The sequence below is a fragment of the Felis catus genome, chromosome C2 (assembly GCF_018350175.1).
Source record: "Felis catus isolate Fca126 chromosome C2, F.catus_Fca126_mat1.0, whole genome shotgun sequence".
NCBI lineage: Eukaryota > Metazoa > Chordata > Mammalia > Carnivora > Felidae > Felis > Felis catus.
Genome location: NC_058376.1, coordinates 86,977,276 through 86,993,227, shown reverse-complemented (window position 1 = coordinate 86,993,227; position 15,952 = coordinate 86,977,276). Strand labels below are relative to the sequence as shown.

Sequence of the window (15,952 nt, the reverse complement as noted above, 5' to 3'; positions counted from 1 at the left end):
CACAAAATCCAATTTCAGGTTAAATATTTTACTCTTAAAAAATTAACAAAGGAAGAAGATTTTAAAGTTTTGTTTTATATGTAAAAATGCATTCTTGATTTCCAGATAGCTCATGCAACATCATATGTGGTGGTTATTCAATAAAAGACCTTTTTTATCAATAGTACAAATTGGATTATATATGATTTGAAGCAATTCTGACCCCCAAATCCCATTTTGAAAGATTTCTCAAAAGACCTTGAAGCCACAGACAAAGTTTATTTGAAAACATAGTTTAAAATTGCACAAATATAAATACAATTTAGTAATGTGAAAAAGGGAAGGCATGCTTCCAATAATAGTACAAAAATACTACCTTAATCTTGGTACTTTGCAAATTATAAGCCAAAGGAGTAAATTAAACACATCAATATGATAGGTTATTTTTATGGTAGTAGTTTTATTTCAAAGAGCAATGCAGGGAAATACTAAGATGAAGCCTTATTATCCAACAGAGTTGTGCTATGATACATAATATTTCACTAAATACACAGATACATTATCACATAGTATGCCCGTAACTTTTACACCCTCACCCCATTGCCATTAATTTACTATAGGTCACTTAATTTGGGTTGGTTTTAACTTAAAAACTCAATGTAAACATTTAAAGTTAAATTTTTTGTTATCTATTTCAGCTTAAAAATGAAATCCCAAGATTTTAAACATTATTGAGCATAGAGAAGCATCACAGAAGAATTTGCCATTTGTCTTAATATTTTTAGATTAGACTAGATATGCAATATTCGTAGATATACAAAATATATAGAAATGTCTTTTCTAAATAGTTAATAAATGCCTGTTATAGTTTGTAAAAAGTTTATTAAATTAATCAGGTTTTTTTTTTCAACCAATGTAAACAAATTTGGGCAATGAAAGTTGAAGAGGGTTTGAGTCAGGTGATATGGGGGGACATTGGTAAAAATTTAGGTTTGCTTTATTTCCTTTAACTACTGGCAACATATTCAATCATGAACCATTTCTCGCATTGTACAATTCTTTATGGTATCTAAGCTAATTTTTTACATATCTCAGTGAAAATGCCAAACTACCTAGCTGTGTATGTATATCCCTTACTATTGTTTTGTCAGTCCATTTCCCCTCTCCAAGAAATTCAAAGAAAAAAAAAAAAAGTCACACATTTTATTGTTGAGCAAAGAACTGCCTGCTGTTTTTTCATCTTCATATTGTTTCGAATGCGGGTTTCTAAAAGCGTCCTGAAGAGCCTGTCAGGGTTTTGCACGCACACCCTGCAACACTGCAAGTTAGTTTTCTCTTGTAGAGAAGGTCCTGAGACAACAGTTCTGAGATTGGGGCACTGGTTTCTAGAGTGTGTTATTTTGGTAAGTCTGCAGAGGTCACAGGGAGCGGAAAGTTTATTCAAGGCAAAATACCACGTGAGAGGTTGTTAAACTTCACACTTTTGATTTTCTGGTTTTTCTCCTCTTTAACTGTTTAATGCCTCCACACGAGTCTTTGCTAGGAGTTTGAGGATTTCCGTCTTTGAGCTTATATGTGTGCGTTTGGCGGTGTGTGAGATGGTGACAAAGCTGTTAGCAACATAAGACTCACCCCCAGCTTTGTCTTAGTGAGCTTTGCTCCCTCCATTTCTGGTCTCCTTGCCCTTATTTTTTCATGAAGCAGGGGTTACAGAAAAAGGCAGTGAGAGGACTTCCAAGTTCATTCTGAGTGACCATGAAATCACCTCATTATCTCTGACTTTCAGTGTTTTTAGACATACAGACCAAGTCCAGTTTCTTAAGGGATGGGGCCCACATAGCTCACTCACTCATCATATAAATAGGGCCATGTTGAGGCCAATGGTGTGGCACCCACACAGTCACTATGTGACATTTGTGGAAATTAAGCCGTCACGTCCACTTTGCCTTATGGTGGTTTTCATGTGCCTGACATTACCCCAACCTTCCCACCTTATTTAGAAGGTCAGTATTTCTAATTTACTCCTAAATTTTAGAAAATATTTGAAATGCACGATTCAGAATTTTGAACCCAAAACTCTGTGGAGGCAATCAACACAATTGCATTTAGTAGTGTTCAGACACACGAATTTTGTTTGAGTTTTGGATCTGTTGTGCCTCAACTGGTTTAAAACTTGTTTAGATGTCTAAGTACCTGGATTCCTCAGTAGATTCGTTTGGCACTGGCTGCAACACTGCATAAGCCAGATGTGTGAATATCTGTAAAGTTCAGTGTAGTGTGATAGCAGGAAAACAGTCTTGACAAGAAGATATTAAAAGCAAATAGTAAAACTATAACGCAAAGTTCATGAAAATGTTTCCTTGCTCAGAAGCAAGGAAAAATAGGCTACCCTATGAGATTTAACCATGCACTGGGTAAATTTACATTCAGTACAGTTATCTTGCATGCTTTGGTTAATATTTGAGTAGGCAGATTTGCAAGTACTAATGCATGCGTTATTTTTTACCTGAGGTTATACGTTTTATTTTTTAAAAATTGCCTTTTTACAAACCTTATGCCAGAGTTCATCTATGAACACTCTTTAAAAAAATATATATCTATCTATCTACTTCTTAGTTCAAAACAGTTTAATTTCAACCAGTTCTATAAATACTGAGATGACAGGGAAACTGTGCAGTAAAATCTGGAGATGGAATGAATTTGAAATCATTTTACAAAGTTGAAATCATGTGTGTGCATGTTTAATAATTTCTAAAATATGAGGACTCAAAAAAATTGGTACACAAATGAAACCTTCAGAATACCCTGTTTCTAGAATCCTTTCAGAATCATTTCAAGGTATAAAACAATAGCAACCACTAACTTAAAGTGCAGTCTAGTCTTGTGGAACTGATTCAGGGGCAAATGAGGAAGGGACACAAAATGACCATCTTGCTTTCTCTATATTCCCAAAGAGCTCATGGATAAAGTGTACGGAAGAGATTTTGGGAACTCCTGTTGTATGTGAGACTAGCTATACTTGTGTTCAAGTCTTGCTTGTATGGCAGGAATATACTAGAAAGACTTACCTAGTATGAGTATCTAGACATGGACCCAAGATACAACATAATAGTTCTCTTTAAAGAAAAGGAGAAGAGTGGCATCCAACTCTGAAGGTGAGTATGTCCTGCACATTCTAGCCCAGTGAAGTGTCTCTAATTTGCCATTCTAGCTCAAATACAGATTGGCTGAGAAAGCACAGCTCATAGCGTCTGCTGAAAGCTTCCTGATGGACAATATCTGCCTTTCTTTAGGTGTCATGGGGAATGACCTTAAGAGGAAGCCTCATCCCCACTGTCAAGGTACAATAGCACATAGAAATAGCCCACTAGACATAGGTGTAACATATCTTGAAATTCAGCAGTGATCACTGGATTTCTCTGCATTCTCATCCAATCTGCCAGTGAAAATAAGTTCTTAAAAGTTGCATCCGTGCAACTGAAGGGCCATTCTAGAAAACCAGTACCATCCTCTAAGAGATCTTAGGGTTACTTAGTAAGACTCTCAGAAAAAAGGAACTCAAAGCCTTCTCAGGGTGCCTTAGACAGGAACCAAGGACACCTGCCTTTTGAAATGGAAAGAATAAATGACAATTTCATACCACCAGGGTAAGATACCAAAACCAGTTCTGTCTTAAAAAATGTGTATATACTTGAAAAATGCATACAATAAAGATCATTCTAAAATCTTACTAATTTTTGGTGGTGCTCTGATTTCTATAAACTTTCACTTATTTTTTAGTAACTGTTTTTACTTAATTTTGTTTAAAAATACTATTGAAAAATATCTTGGGCAATAATTCTGCACTTCCTGATAGGCAACAGACTATGAAAATCTTGGTTCTGATGGACACTAGATATATTGAAGAAAGTGCTACTGAAATGATCCAAGTATGATGGGAATGGGAAATTGTCTACTCTCCTCTGAATTCACTTGGTATTCTGACAGCAAAATCAAACTTGGGCTGCAAAATTTGTCACCACTTAGCAACAATCAAATTAAATCAAAGTATCCTGCATTTACCCTACTGTCAGGCTTTAAACTATTAACTGATGTCATGCATGTAGGGCCAACAAATCTAAGAAAACAGCCTATTGTTATTACTGCAAATTCAGTTACTGTTGAAAGTATAGAGTGGCATCATAAACAGAAACCTGCAAAGCTGGCTTTGAATCCTGCATTCAGAGGCTCCTAATGGACTACAATGGACGCAAATCAGCTAGTCAGCCAGTGAACGCACGGGAATTGGCAGGAGGGACATGCAGGGAATGGATGTTCTTCTCTCAGGGATATTCAAGCAGGCAGCTGCCATGAACTTGGACTCTGGCCCCGAGAGTCCTTCCTAGACTGAATTCTAGGATTCTAAAATTATAAAGAATATTCTTGAAAATATTCTTGAGCTTTATTTGCTGCTGAGACTGGAAGGAAGTAGGCAAAGACTGGGTTGTCATGACTGCCCAATGGTGAATGCCTTAATGCCTCTGCCTTCTGCTGTCCAGCTGGGGGCATCACCTTTGCCCAAGTGAGCTTCGACAGTGAAGATGAAAGCCTGGCACACCACAGGGCTCTTTGTCCTTATAAACCTTACAAACTCTTCATCTTTATAAACTCTGTCATTATAACACACATGAACTTCAAGGATTTGTGGTTTCCTGTTTCCTTGAGGCCCCTTCCTACCTGAGGAACTTCCAAGGTAATAGAGGAGAGGATTTCTACCTGCACACCCCTCTCCCCTCCTCCACCGCCCTCACCAGGAGAAGCTAACTCTCCAGTCAATTAAACTGTCTTGACTCAAATGCTGTTTGCTTGGTAACTATAATCATGAGAGTAACCAGCTACTATTAACCAAAGAACACGAAGAAAAAGTTGGGATCAGATTGCTTTGGGGAAGATTCTGGAGGAAGGAAGGAAGGAAGAAAGGAAGGAGAAACAATAAAGAAGAATGGGACCACTTATTAGAACAACTTGCTAGAATTGGACACTGGCGATCTTATGTTTTGGTTAGCATTTTGCAAACAATTTTTCTAACTCTTTAAAAAATGATGTCAATCCAAATAATCATCAAGCCCCAACAGGGCACAACACACCCTGCAGAAGTGAGTAGAATGTAATCAATGAAATAAAACACCACTACCGACAGAAGGTTCCTGACACTTGATAAATGTTCCAAATGAGAGCCAAAGGAGCATGCATCTTTCATATTAAACCACTGACATTCAGTGAGATTCAGCTAGAAAATATTGATCTTCTATCACTTAGAATGCAGAAGGGAGAGCAATGCAGATTATTATGGAACTAAGAAAACACTTAATTTTTAGGAAAAAATGTATTTATCACTCTTACGAAATACTATTTAAAATATTAAAAGTTTAAAAGGAATATTGGTGTGCAGGGCAGTCAGAAAGCAAGTAAAGTATGACATTTAAGCAAGTTAATGTTAGCTCTATAGAAATCCCGTTATCATCCAAATTCCTCCCTGCAGAGAATGCATGAAGGGACAGTACAATGTCTCTTGCTTAAGTTCATATGGTCCCAGAAAACATGTGAATAAGATCTGTGTTTGACATATTTACACCCTGTGTCCTATCTGCTTTGAGAAAAACTCCTTCAAAACTCTACACTATGAAAAACTATTTTCAGGAATTTTTATTTGGTCCATTGATCTAACAAGGCCGAGTTCTTGAATCTTTCACCCCTAAGTTAAAAATTGGAGCAACGGAACAAAACTCCAGCAAGGCATAAATAAGATATTAAAGTGCGTATATACAGTCCCAGAAAAGTTTTGATTGGGAACAGCAAAAATTTCTAGTGCAAAAACTGCTTTTGCCAGCAAAGCTCCCTCTCTGGAGTCGAAGGGCTACAGTAAAAGTTAAAATCGGAACAGGTCTAAGCAATGCCTCTCTTTAGTCAAGGGTTAATATATGTGCATGCACCTTGGCCCAAACTACGTTGTAAAAGGGGGAATTGCAGGGGATAGTTCAGAAACAGTCAGAATTCCCTGATCAGAGGCAGTGCTTTCTCCAGGTGTCCTATGAGCAAGTTCCTTAGGTGTGTCATCAGCTGCAAAAGTGAGGACAAAAACCCCAAAGGACATGTTTTGAATATGCTTGCAGCTTGTGAAGAGTATTCACACACGGTTACTTTATCTTGGTTTGTCTTTGTGTCTCTCAGTTCTTCTTCTGAGCCCAACCTTGACTCTACAACATTTTGTGCTTTTGAATCTGAACAGAGACTGGGCATCGTCTGTAGGAGTTCCCTTGTGTCATATCACCATGGCCTTTTGGACATCTGGTTTTATCCTTTTTGGAATTCATAATAAAATAGTTTTGCATTTCTTAGTACAATTACACAGATAAGGATTTATCATTTTTAATTTTTTTTTTCTTTTCCTTCAAGGATCCAAGTTGAAAGCTCTTAGGAGGACATCCAGGTCACCGAGATTAGCCGCCTGGAAGAGTTCTGGTTGGTCCATCAGAGAAAGTGCGATTCTGAGGGCAGCCCAGATATTCCCAGAGATTGCAGGATGAGGAACTTGCTGTTGATTCCTGCTTTTTCTTTGCAAACTGAGGGCAGTGAGAAAATTGCTGACCGCTTCTCTAAGAGGGTAGAAAAACAGATATTTAAAAATGCAACAAATTTCAGAGTTAGCAACTTAAAAAACAAAAATGGATTAACTTCTTTTAGTTCAAAACCCTAAATCACCTCTCTGAGGTGTTTTAGATCATCAGAGGAACAACCTTCTGGTTGTCTCATTATTCTTTTGTGAAAAATCATTGTTCAGTATAGCAAAACCAGAAAGAAAAAGGGAATTTTATTTTAAGAATGTCATGTGAGACAGAAAGAGTAATAGCAAAACCATTGCTAACTCATTAATGCATTCCTTTCTCCCCTACCTCAGGGGTAATTTAAAGACAGAATCCATTTGCAAATGTGAATTATACAACTAGGGTTGAAGAGGAAGCATCTGGCCCTACTCAGAAACAAAGTGGCTTAACTTTTCCTATTAGTGATAGTAATATGGGAGGCGGCTGGGGCTGAATTGATTTGCTCTCAGAACATCTGGGTTGGAATCCTAAGCATTTAGCCTTAGGCAAATTTATTATCTTTCCAAGCCTCCATTTCCCCAACTGTATAATAGGGATAATTGAACTCATTTTATTCATTTATTTTTTTTTCCTTTTAAACATATGCATTTATTAATACCCCACCCTGTTCCAGAAGGGATTGGGGATGTCAGCAAGTTCATCAGGAAGGGCTTCACTTTCTTCATCTCCAAATGGTCTAGGTGATATAAGTTCATTCCAGTTCTTCCCTTTTGTGACTCTGATTCTAATAATTTGTTGGTAATCTCCACTTAGAAGTTCTGTTAACACCTGGTATTTAGGGACGCTTGTGTGGCTCAGTCGGTTAAGCGTCCGACTTCAGCTCAGGTCATCATCTCGTGGTTTGTGAGTTCGAGTCCCGTGTCGGGCTCTATGCTGACAGCTCAGGGCCTGAAGCCTGCTTTGGATTCTGTGTCTCCCTCTCTCTCTCTGCCCCTCCCCTGCTTGTGCTCTGTCTCTCAAAAATAAATTAACATTAAAAAAATTAAAAAAAAAGATGCTTCATTTTAGAATATGGAAAATGGGATGGGGGTGGGGGAAACCTACAACTGGTTCTCCTGATTTCTGTTCATGGCATCAGCATCCAACCAGTGACCCAGCACCAAAACCTAATGCCATCTTCAACTATTCTTGCCCTTGCCCCAATATCTCACTGAGCCACGTGGAATCCACTCTCTAATGTCTTTTCCCCACTTGGTCCTTCCCATGGCCACATGTAGTTGAAGCCCTTGTTAGTTGTCTGTTCTGTTCTATGGGAAGTCATTTTAAAATTTATTTATTTGAGAGAAAGAGAGACAGAGGGGGACAGAGGATCTGAAGCAGGCTCTGCACTGAGCAATGAGCCCCTTGTAGGGCTTGAACTCACAAACTGTGAGATCATGACTTGAGCCAAAGTCAGACGCTCAACTGACTGAGCCACCCAGGTGCCCCAAGAAGTCATTTTAAAACCTTGTTGTGTGAGGTACAGTTGGATCAATTTATGTGAAATCTTTTATTAGATCACTAGTTCTCCAAGTGTGGTCTGGGGAACTCTAGGATCAGTGAGGTCAAAATTATTTTTACAATAATTCCAAGACATTATTTTACCTTATTCTCATTTTCTCATGAATGTACAATGGAATTGTACAGTGATTACACAATATGTAAAATCCCAATAGATTGGATGTGGAGACAGATATGAGAATCTGTCTTCTATTAAGTAAGATATTAAAAAAAGTTTTTATTTATTTTTGAGATAGACACAGAGCATGAGCAGGGAAGGGGCAGAGAGAGAGAGAGACACAGAATCTGAAGCAGGCTCCAGGCTCCGAGCTGTCAGCCCAGAGATTGACACAGGGCTTGAACCTACGAACCATGAGATCATGACCTGAACCAAAGTTGGTCCTTAACTGACTGAGCCACCCAGGCGCCCCTAAGCAAGATATTTTTAAAAGTTGCAAAAATGGTAAAAGAATGCCACTCTTCTCGCTAAACATTTTTTTTTGGGGGGAATAATTATTTTTCATAAAATGTCTAATTTATGTTAACATGCAGTTAATTATTATTTTTAAATGAATCTTATAAACTTTCTCAGTTTAACTTCTAATATGGTAAATATTGGTGGACACAACCCACCTAAAAGCCCTTGGAGGTGCCTGATAATTGTTAAAAGTGTAAAGGAGTCCTGAGAACACCAGGTCTGTGAACCTTCCAGCTCTTTCTGTCCACAGCTGCTCTCTTGCTCATGTACCCGGTGTGCTTTCTGTCTGCACTCTCAGGACCTCTGTCCCCAGAAGCATGTATTCTGTATCAAACTGGTCTTTGCTAAGAATGATGACACTGCTTTAATTTATATCTGCTTTACTCTTCTTAAAAGCTTTTCACACATTTGATCCCACTTAATCCCACAAGGTCATTATTAAGAATCTGGTAAGAAGCTTTGAAGTGAGGCTGGACTTCTGATTCCAATGAACACGATCTAGACATTGGTTCATCTGTATTGTTAGACTGCCTGGAAATAAATGGCAACTGGTAAATGGTTCCACTGTATTTGGCAACCTGGCTAATGGAAGGGATTGGGGTTCTAATCATCTCTTTTGGATGTTTAGTAATCAAGCAAGAGAGGAGGGTTTATAAACAGATGCACATGTGGGGTTTACTTTGGAGGCCCTTTTTGGCTTCCTTGTTCCAGGATGGCAGCTCAAATGACAAGGATTCCATTTCCTCTCATCATCCTAGGCTCGTAAGAGCTCTGGGGGAGAAAGACCCCGGAATCTCCTCATGCACAGGCTGTTCCTAGCTGCCCCATGTGTGGCAGTGGTCTCTGAGGGACAGGGAGAGTACCAGAATAGTCTAAATGCTAACTTTGCCAGGCAATGTGAAGCGGTCCCCATGAAGATAGTCTCAATCTGTTCTCCAACTTGGGAACACAGAGTCCTTCTGGGGGATTCAGAAGATTGTACATGTATATGTATGAATAGTTTTTAAATGGCTTACACACACACATATATGTGAATAAGCTGTTCATGTATGTCTTGATTAATAAAGTGCATTCATTTAAAAGCATTCCTCATTTTATAATATCTTTCCCTCATTATATTAATACTAAAAACATTAACATGAAAGGGGATGTGATTTATGTTTTCATTAAAAAGAGTCCTCACTCTTGAAAATTTTAAGATCCTTTGGAGCTCCTGCTGATAGAGGGGTAGCATTTTGAGCTGCACATTTCACGCCAACAATTTCCTTTCCTTATTTCAATTGTATAAAGTACTGGGGACTTGCTTTGACTCTTTATAGAACATGTGCAATTACAGGAGTGCCTGGATGGCTCAGTCGGTTGAGCATCTGACTCTTGATTTCAGCTCAGGTCATGATCCCAGGGTCATGGGATTGAGCCCCACGTCAGGCTCTGCGCTGAGCATGAAGCCTGCTTAAGACTGTCTCTCTCTCAGTGCGCCTGGGTGGCTCAGTTGGTTGGGCGGCTGACTTCGGCTCAGGTCATGATCTTGCGGTCCGTGAGTTCAAGCCCTGCGTCGGGTTCTGTGCTGACAGCTCAGAGCCCGGAGCCTGTTTCAGATTCTGTGTCTCCCTCTCTCTGACCCTCCCCCGTTCGTGCTCTGTTTCAAAAATAAATAAAGGTTAAAAAAAAAAAAAGACTGTCTCTCTCTCTCCCCCTACCCCTCTCCCCACTCACGTTTTCTCTCCCTCTCTCTAAAAAACAAACAAAAAAGAAAATGTGCGATGACAAACAACAAGTGTTATAGCTATGTACATAGACACCTGCAGTCCTTGAGGGAGAAATTCCAAGACTCTGGTGGGTATGGAAGTATCTGAACCAGCTCTTGGCTCTTCTTCTCAGCCACATCTCTATTGAGGGTTATTATTTCTTAACTATCCACTTATACCTCGAGTTAAACTTATTTTCAGAATTCATTTAAGGTTTATGTCTCACTTGGTGGTCTTCTTTTTCTCAGGGGGAAAAAAAACCCAAAATATTTAGTACTTATAAAAATTTCCCACATCCAGCATGACGATAAAGGACCCACAGAGCTTAGCTGAGATGTTTTGAAATTTTTAGGTAGCCATTTGATCAAGGTTGCCATATTTACCAAGTAAGAATACAGGATGCACAGTTAAATATGAATACCAGATAAACAATAATTTTTAGTATGAGCATGTCCCATGCAATATTTGGAAAATACTAAAAACGTATTTGCTGTTTATCTAATTAAAATTTAACGGGGAATCCTGTATTTTATATGGCAACTCTAAAATTGACTTGCTCCTGTACAGGTGACTTTCTGCTTGAGGATTAAAAATCCATTCTCAGTAGAGTTGCCCATTTCTACCTGTCACGGACCTTCAAGGCCTTCTGCAAGCGGGTGCCCTACTGAGGCTTATACATGTAAGTGCCAAGAAAGTATTTTATTGGCATCTCAAGTACTGTTTTCTACACTGTAACGAGGAGTTACAGTTAAGAACTACTCAACCAGAAGCCTTATAAAAGCCTCCTCTGATAGAAGTTAATATGACTACATGTACATACATATTTATTTACATCTCTCCTTGTTCCAACAAAGGACCTAAGGTATCTTATTAAATACATCTATATGACATAGTTAGAAAGTTAAGTGACTAAAAGGGGTAAAGATAAAATCGGGCTAGGAAAATCAGATGAGACCAGAATGAACTTCGTATACAAAATGGACATTGCCAGGCCTTCGACAGCTGATGTGCGAGGGGGCAGCAAAGGTTCTCCCGTGACCCTTTGCAGAGCTGATGTAAGGAGGGCCTCTGCAGTCGCACACTTCACAGTGCCCATGAAATAAAGCAAACCAGTTGCAGAGTCACTCAGCTATTCCTGGTTTTAACCTGAACAAGGTCCTCTCGGAGGACGGGTGTAGTAATCCAGTGACTAATGTTCTAAGATTCTTCTAGTATAAATGTAGCAACCAATTTCTGAAACGTCAATATTTGCCAATGGCACAATCCCCAAAGCAGTTCAGAAACAGCAATTTTTCAGATGTCAAAGGGATTGCAAGCCAGTTAATGTAGCTCTCTGATGACTTATCTGAATAGATAATAAGGATACTGATGATGATGGCAATGATCAGAATCATAATAATAAATGCTGACTACTGTTCTGTGCTAGGCAATTACGTTTAACCTGCATAATAATCCTGCGGGATAAATATTATCACCACTTGTTTTTAAGCAGGTGAAGAAATTGAGGCTCACAGTTATGTGCCCAGAATCACAAAACCAGTAAATGGCATAGCTGTGATTTGAATCCGAGCTTGTCTGATTCTAAAAGCCAGGCTTTTTCTGAGAATGAGAAAGGGTTACATTTTTTGTGGGATTTAAAACTAACACTTAATTCTCTTTTTTCCAATTACGAAAATAATACCTATTTATTTAGAAAGTCGAAAAAGTAGAAAGCTAAAGAAGGAAAAATTACCTATACTTTCATTACCTAAAAGAAATAAAGGTCATTTATGGGCCCTGTAGATGCACAAAAAATAGTATATATGATATAGACCTGATGATGAGGAATCATGACAGAACAAGAAAGACATTTTAAACCATAAACCCACCATTTAAAATTTTTTCTTAAAATCATTTTTTAGCCAACTTTACTGGCAAAGTAGTTTTAGAAAACCTGGACTTTTTGTTGTGCTTTGCCAAAAACTGACCCTGGACCTTCTTAACTCATTTTGTTGGTTCCCTTGTCCCTATCCCCCAAGGTTCTCTTTTTTGCTTATTTGGGAAATGAAGGGGTGGAATGTTCAAGTTTCTCAAACACTTGCCCTTGGAAGTGTTACTAACTTGTCCCAACCCAGGCTGACTGAATGGAAATCTCTGGGGAGAGGCCTGGGAATCTACATTTCACAAGCTGCCTCCATGATCCGCTGTTCGCCACAGGCTGAGAAACACTGAAGCACACTGTTCCTGCAGCAACAGGCCCCAGGATCCGAGGGTTCAAATTTTCCCTTGACAAGAGGAGGAGGGTTACTCCTACAAAAGGAGGTATTTTCACTGGGAAACAATCTTTCAGGTAGGTTATTCCACCTCAGCCCTGCATGTGGCTCATGGTTCTCAGCCTGTGACCATACTTCACCTGTAGGCGCCCAGATTGATGCAGCTTATTCCCAGATTGTATCTGGATCGGATGAAGCCTGGCTGAATCTCCAGTGCTCGTGTGTAGGCCTCCACAGCTTCCTCACTGCGGTCTCCGTTCGCCAAGGTTGCCCCGAGACGGTTCCATAATGAATAGTCCTGATGACAAAATTAGAACTAACAACCAGTACGAGTCACGGTGACAGAGTATTCCCATATTTCTTGCAGAAGAAGGATGGTGGCGAAAAATTTATCCAGTGCTCATGGATGGGGACCATGACAGTGGTAAATTACTCAAATGATTTTACGGACAGCTTTGTGAAATGACTTTCATTCATCAAAGAGCAGCTATCATTTGATGCTGTCAGGTAGTTCGTGTTTCTATTTTAGGTACTCAAGTATTAACAGCCACAGAAGCATATCATTAGTACTCATCTTTTTAAACCACTGGATGCAGGCAAATAAGGTGTAGCAGAAATGTGCAAAGTGTAGCCTGCGGCAACTTATTTTTTAACAGAGAACCTTATGGTTTCTTGTTGGGCACTTACCTCTGGCCGAACAGTTAAGGCAGCGTTAAATGCATCTATTGCTCTGTTAAATTCTCCGCTCAGGTGGAACAGTACTCCCAGACCTGTCTGTAGGTCTGGGTCAATCATATCTCCATTTTGGTGGGCAGCTTCCAGATATAATTCCTTAACTCCCTCCAAAACAGAGCTGCAAGGGAAAAAATGAGATTTATAATCCAAATAGTCTGAACATATATTATTTACTATTATGTCCACTGTTCTAAGAGAACATTACAAACTGGAAAAATCTTGCTTAAAATATATTCACTTAATGAGAGGACTAATACTGCACATTAAAAAATACCTGCTGATTTTCATGAAATATTTTGTCATACACAGAAACAAGACTGTATTAAGTCAAGTCTTCCCAAGGAGAGTTTCATTGATCCTGTGAGAGCCAATGTGGAAAACCCCAAGGCTCTATGAGAAAGAATTTAACATCATGATTTATTGCTGATAGAAACAAAACCCCTAGAAGAAAGGACTTCCGTTTTTACTCATATCCAATTCTCAGTCTTTATGAAATGTGGTACATTTTGTAACTTATTTTAGGTTAATTATATGTCCACAGCACTTTGCTTCGAATTCTGGTACTCAGATAAATGCCTATGAGTGACTACAACGTTGATCATGTGTCCAATTGTTGGTTCTGGTCTCAGCATCAATCTTTTTAATCAGAGATGCTCTTCTAGCAGGATGTTGTCCTACAATTGTCCTGGAATGGCTGGTGGTGAGGCTCGTTAATTACCCTTAAGGTGACTAATTGTGTATATGGGTGTTTACTGCCCACGGTTGTTTAGTTAGAAGCATACCTATCAACTGGAGACTTGGACATCCTCCGGGTAAGGCCTGGAGATCCTTTCTTGCTCTTCACAAGGTATTTGTACTTTGGATTTTGCTTAATCCAGTTCTTTAGAGCTTCGCAGGCATCCTGCTGATGGCCAGTGTTAGTGTAACTGACAGCCAGAGCCATCAAAGCTTTCAAGTTGTTGGGCTGTAATTCTAAGCACCTGCATCAAGGCATAAATAAATAAGTAAATAAATAAAAAGCCTATTTCAGATTTTTTTCTGAGACTGACTCTAACAGCTCTTTAGGAAATTTGAAGCCTTTACTAATTAAATGGTGCAAGAGCATTGCGAAGTTTATATTAAGCCCCTGGAAAATACCATATTTATCTATGTCAAAATTGGGACCTAAGTATATTTGTAAGAAAGTTAAAACTCATCTTGCTGAGTGCTAGATCTGGTAATTTAACAAATGTTTTTTAAAATGTTTATTTATTTATTTATTTTGAGAGACAAAGAGCATACGAGCAGGGGAGGGACAGAGAGAAACTCAAGCAGGCCCCACATACTCAGCACAGAGCCGGACATGGGGCTCAATCTCACAACTGTGAGATCATGACCTGAACCGAAATCCAGAGTCAGACACTTACCTGACTGAGCCACCAGGTTCCCCTAAATGCTTTTAAAAACTATAGAAAAGGTGGCTAATCCTTGCACAAAATTTCTTAGGACTTTATTTCATGAGGCAGGGATATCACTGTTTTAGTGCTGCTCTACTATTAATATAGTAAATGTATATTACCCACAAAGCAAACTGATTTGAGCTAAATTTGGATATCCAAAGATGAAAGGCTGTACAGTGTTTTATAAAGGAGAGGGAGAATCCTGTGTTTCTAGACAACTGAGGTGGGTTTGCAGGAGGCACAGGCTATAGTTGCTCCCCTCACGCTATTCCACTGGCCTCTAGTGGGGGCTTTTCAAGCTTTGATGTACATGAGAATCATCTGGGGATCTGGCAAAAGGCAGATTATGTAATATAGTGGGCCTGGGGTGGGCCCAAGCCTGAGCAGGTCTGACAAACTCCAAGGTGATAATGAAGCTGGTAGTCCCTGGAGAACACTTTGAGTAGCAACCCCTAGTACCTACATCAGTGCTTCAGCGAGAGATTATATAGGCGGGGTGGTTATATATTAAGTAGGGAAAGGGGAAGTCTATTTGGTAGGGCTATTTTTTCAGGGTTTAAATAGGGGCTCTAATCAGGTAAAATGTGATGCTACGTCCAGCCAAAGTAGCCTAGACCTTTACTCAGGGGCTCGGTAGTGATACTTTGGTATTGATAGGTCATTGAAACTATCTTGGGAGATTCTCTGTAGACACAAGGAGCTAAAATTACACTGAGATTATTTTGAGTATATTTTCTCCTGAGGAAAACCTTCAAATGCTGCAGAAGGTTACAAAGTTAAGAGGAACTATATATTTAATAAGTCTATTTTATGACTGCTTTTGACATGGATACTTTCATGCCAGTGACGGTCAACTGATTTGCAGGTGACAAAACACTGTGATTTAGGAACATCATTTCTTCATGAATTCTTGTTTCCCACAGCTAAGTGTAATACGAGGCATCTCAGCACTTATCCTGGCCAAATTTTTCATAATGTACCTAAGGGTTAAAATACAAGTCTGAAACAACAGAAGTCCATTAGCCAGGGTCCACTAGGCCCGTGAGTTTGCACTTAGTTTCATGTACCTCTGGAGGGCGACAATAGCTGCTTGTTCATTTTCATTCTCTGCCTGGGTTATCCCGAGGAACTGCCATGCCTACAAAAAACAACCAAGGTCAACATTGGAAGAGGAAGCAGATTCACTCCTGTGCTTTAG

General features: G+C 39.2%; 1 protein-coding gene across 16 annotated transcripts in view; it reads right to left on the bottom strand.

Annotated features, from left to right (window-relative positions):
- Positions 1-238: 238 nt before the first annotated feature.
- The window catches only part of PEX5L (peroxisomal biogenesis factor 5 like), a 228,327-nt gene continuing 212,613 nt past the window's right edge, over positions 239-15,952 (bottom strand). For 15 of the 16 annotated variants that reach the window (XM_019840081.3, XM_045037231.1, XM_011286056.4 and 12 more), the window contains 5 exons: positions 15,822-15,892; positions 14,098-14,295; positions 13,268-13,433; positions 12,721-12,878; positions 239-6,614 (listed from right to left, as the gene is read on the bottom strand). In XM_019840081.3, coding sequence (XP_019695640.1) covers positions 6,410-6,614; positions 12,721-12,878; positions 13,268-13,433; positions 14,098-14,295; positions 15,822-15,892 — 798 coding nt within the window. In that variant the 3' untranslated portion in view covers positions 239-6,409. Of the gene's footprint in view, positions 6,615-12,716; positions 12,879-13,267; positions 13,434-14,097; positions 14,296-15,821; positions 15,893-15,952 lie in introns of those variants that run through there. The other variant, XM_023260370.2, reaches the window with a different exon arrangement.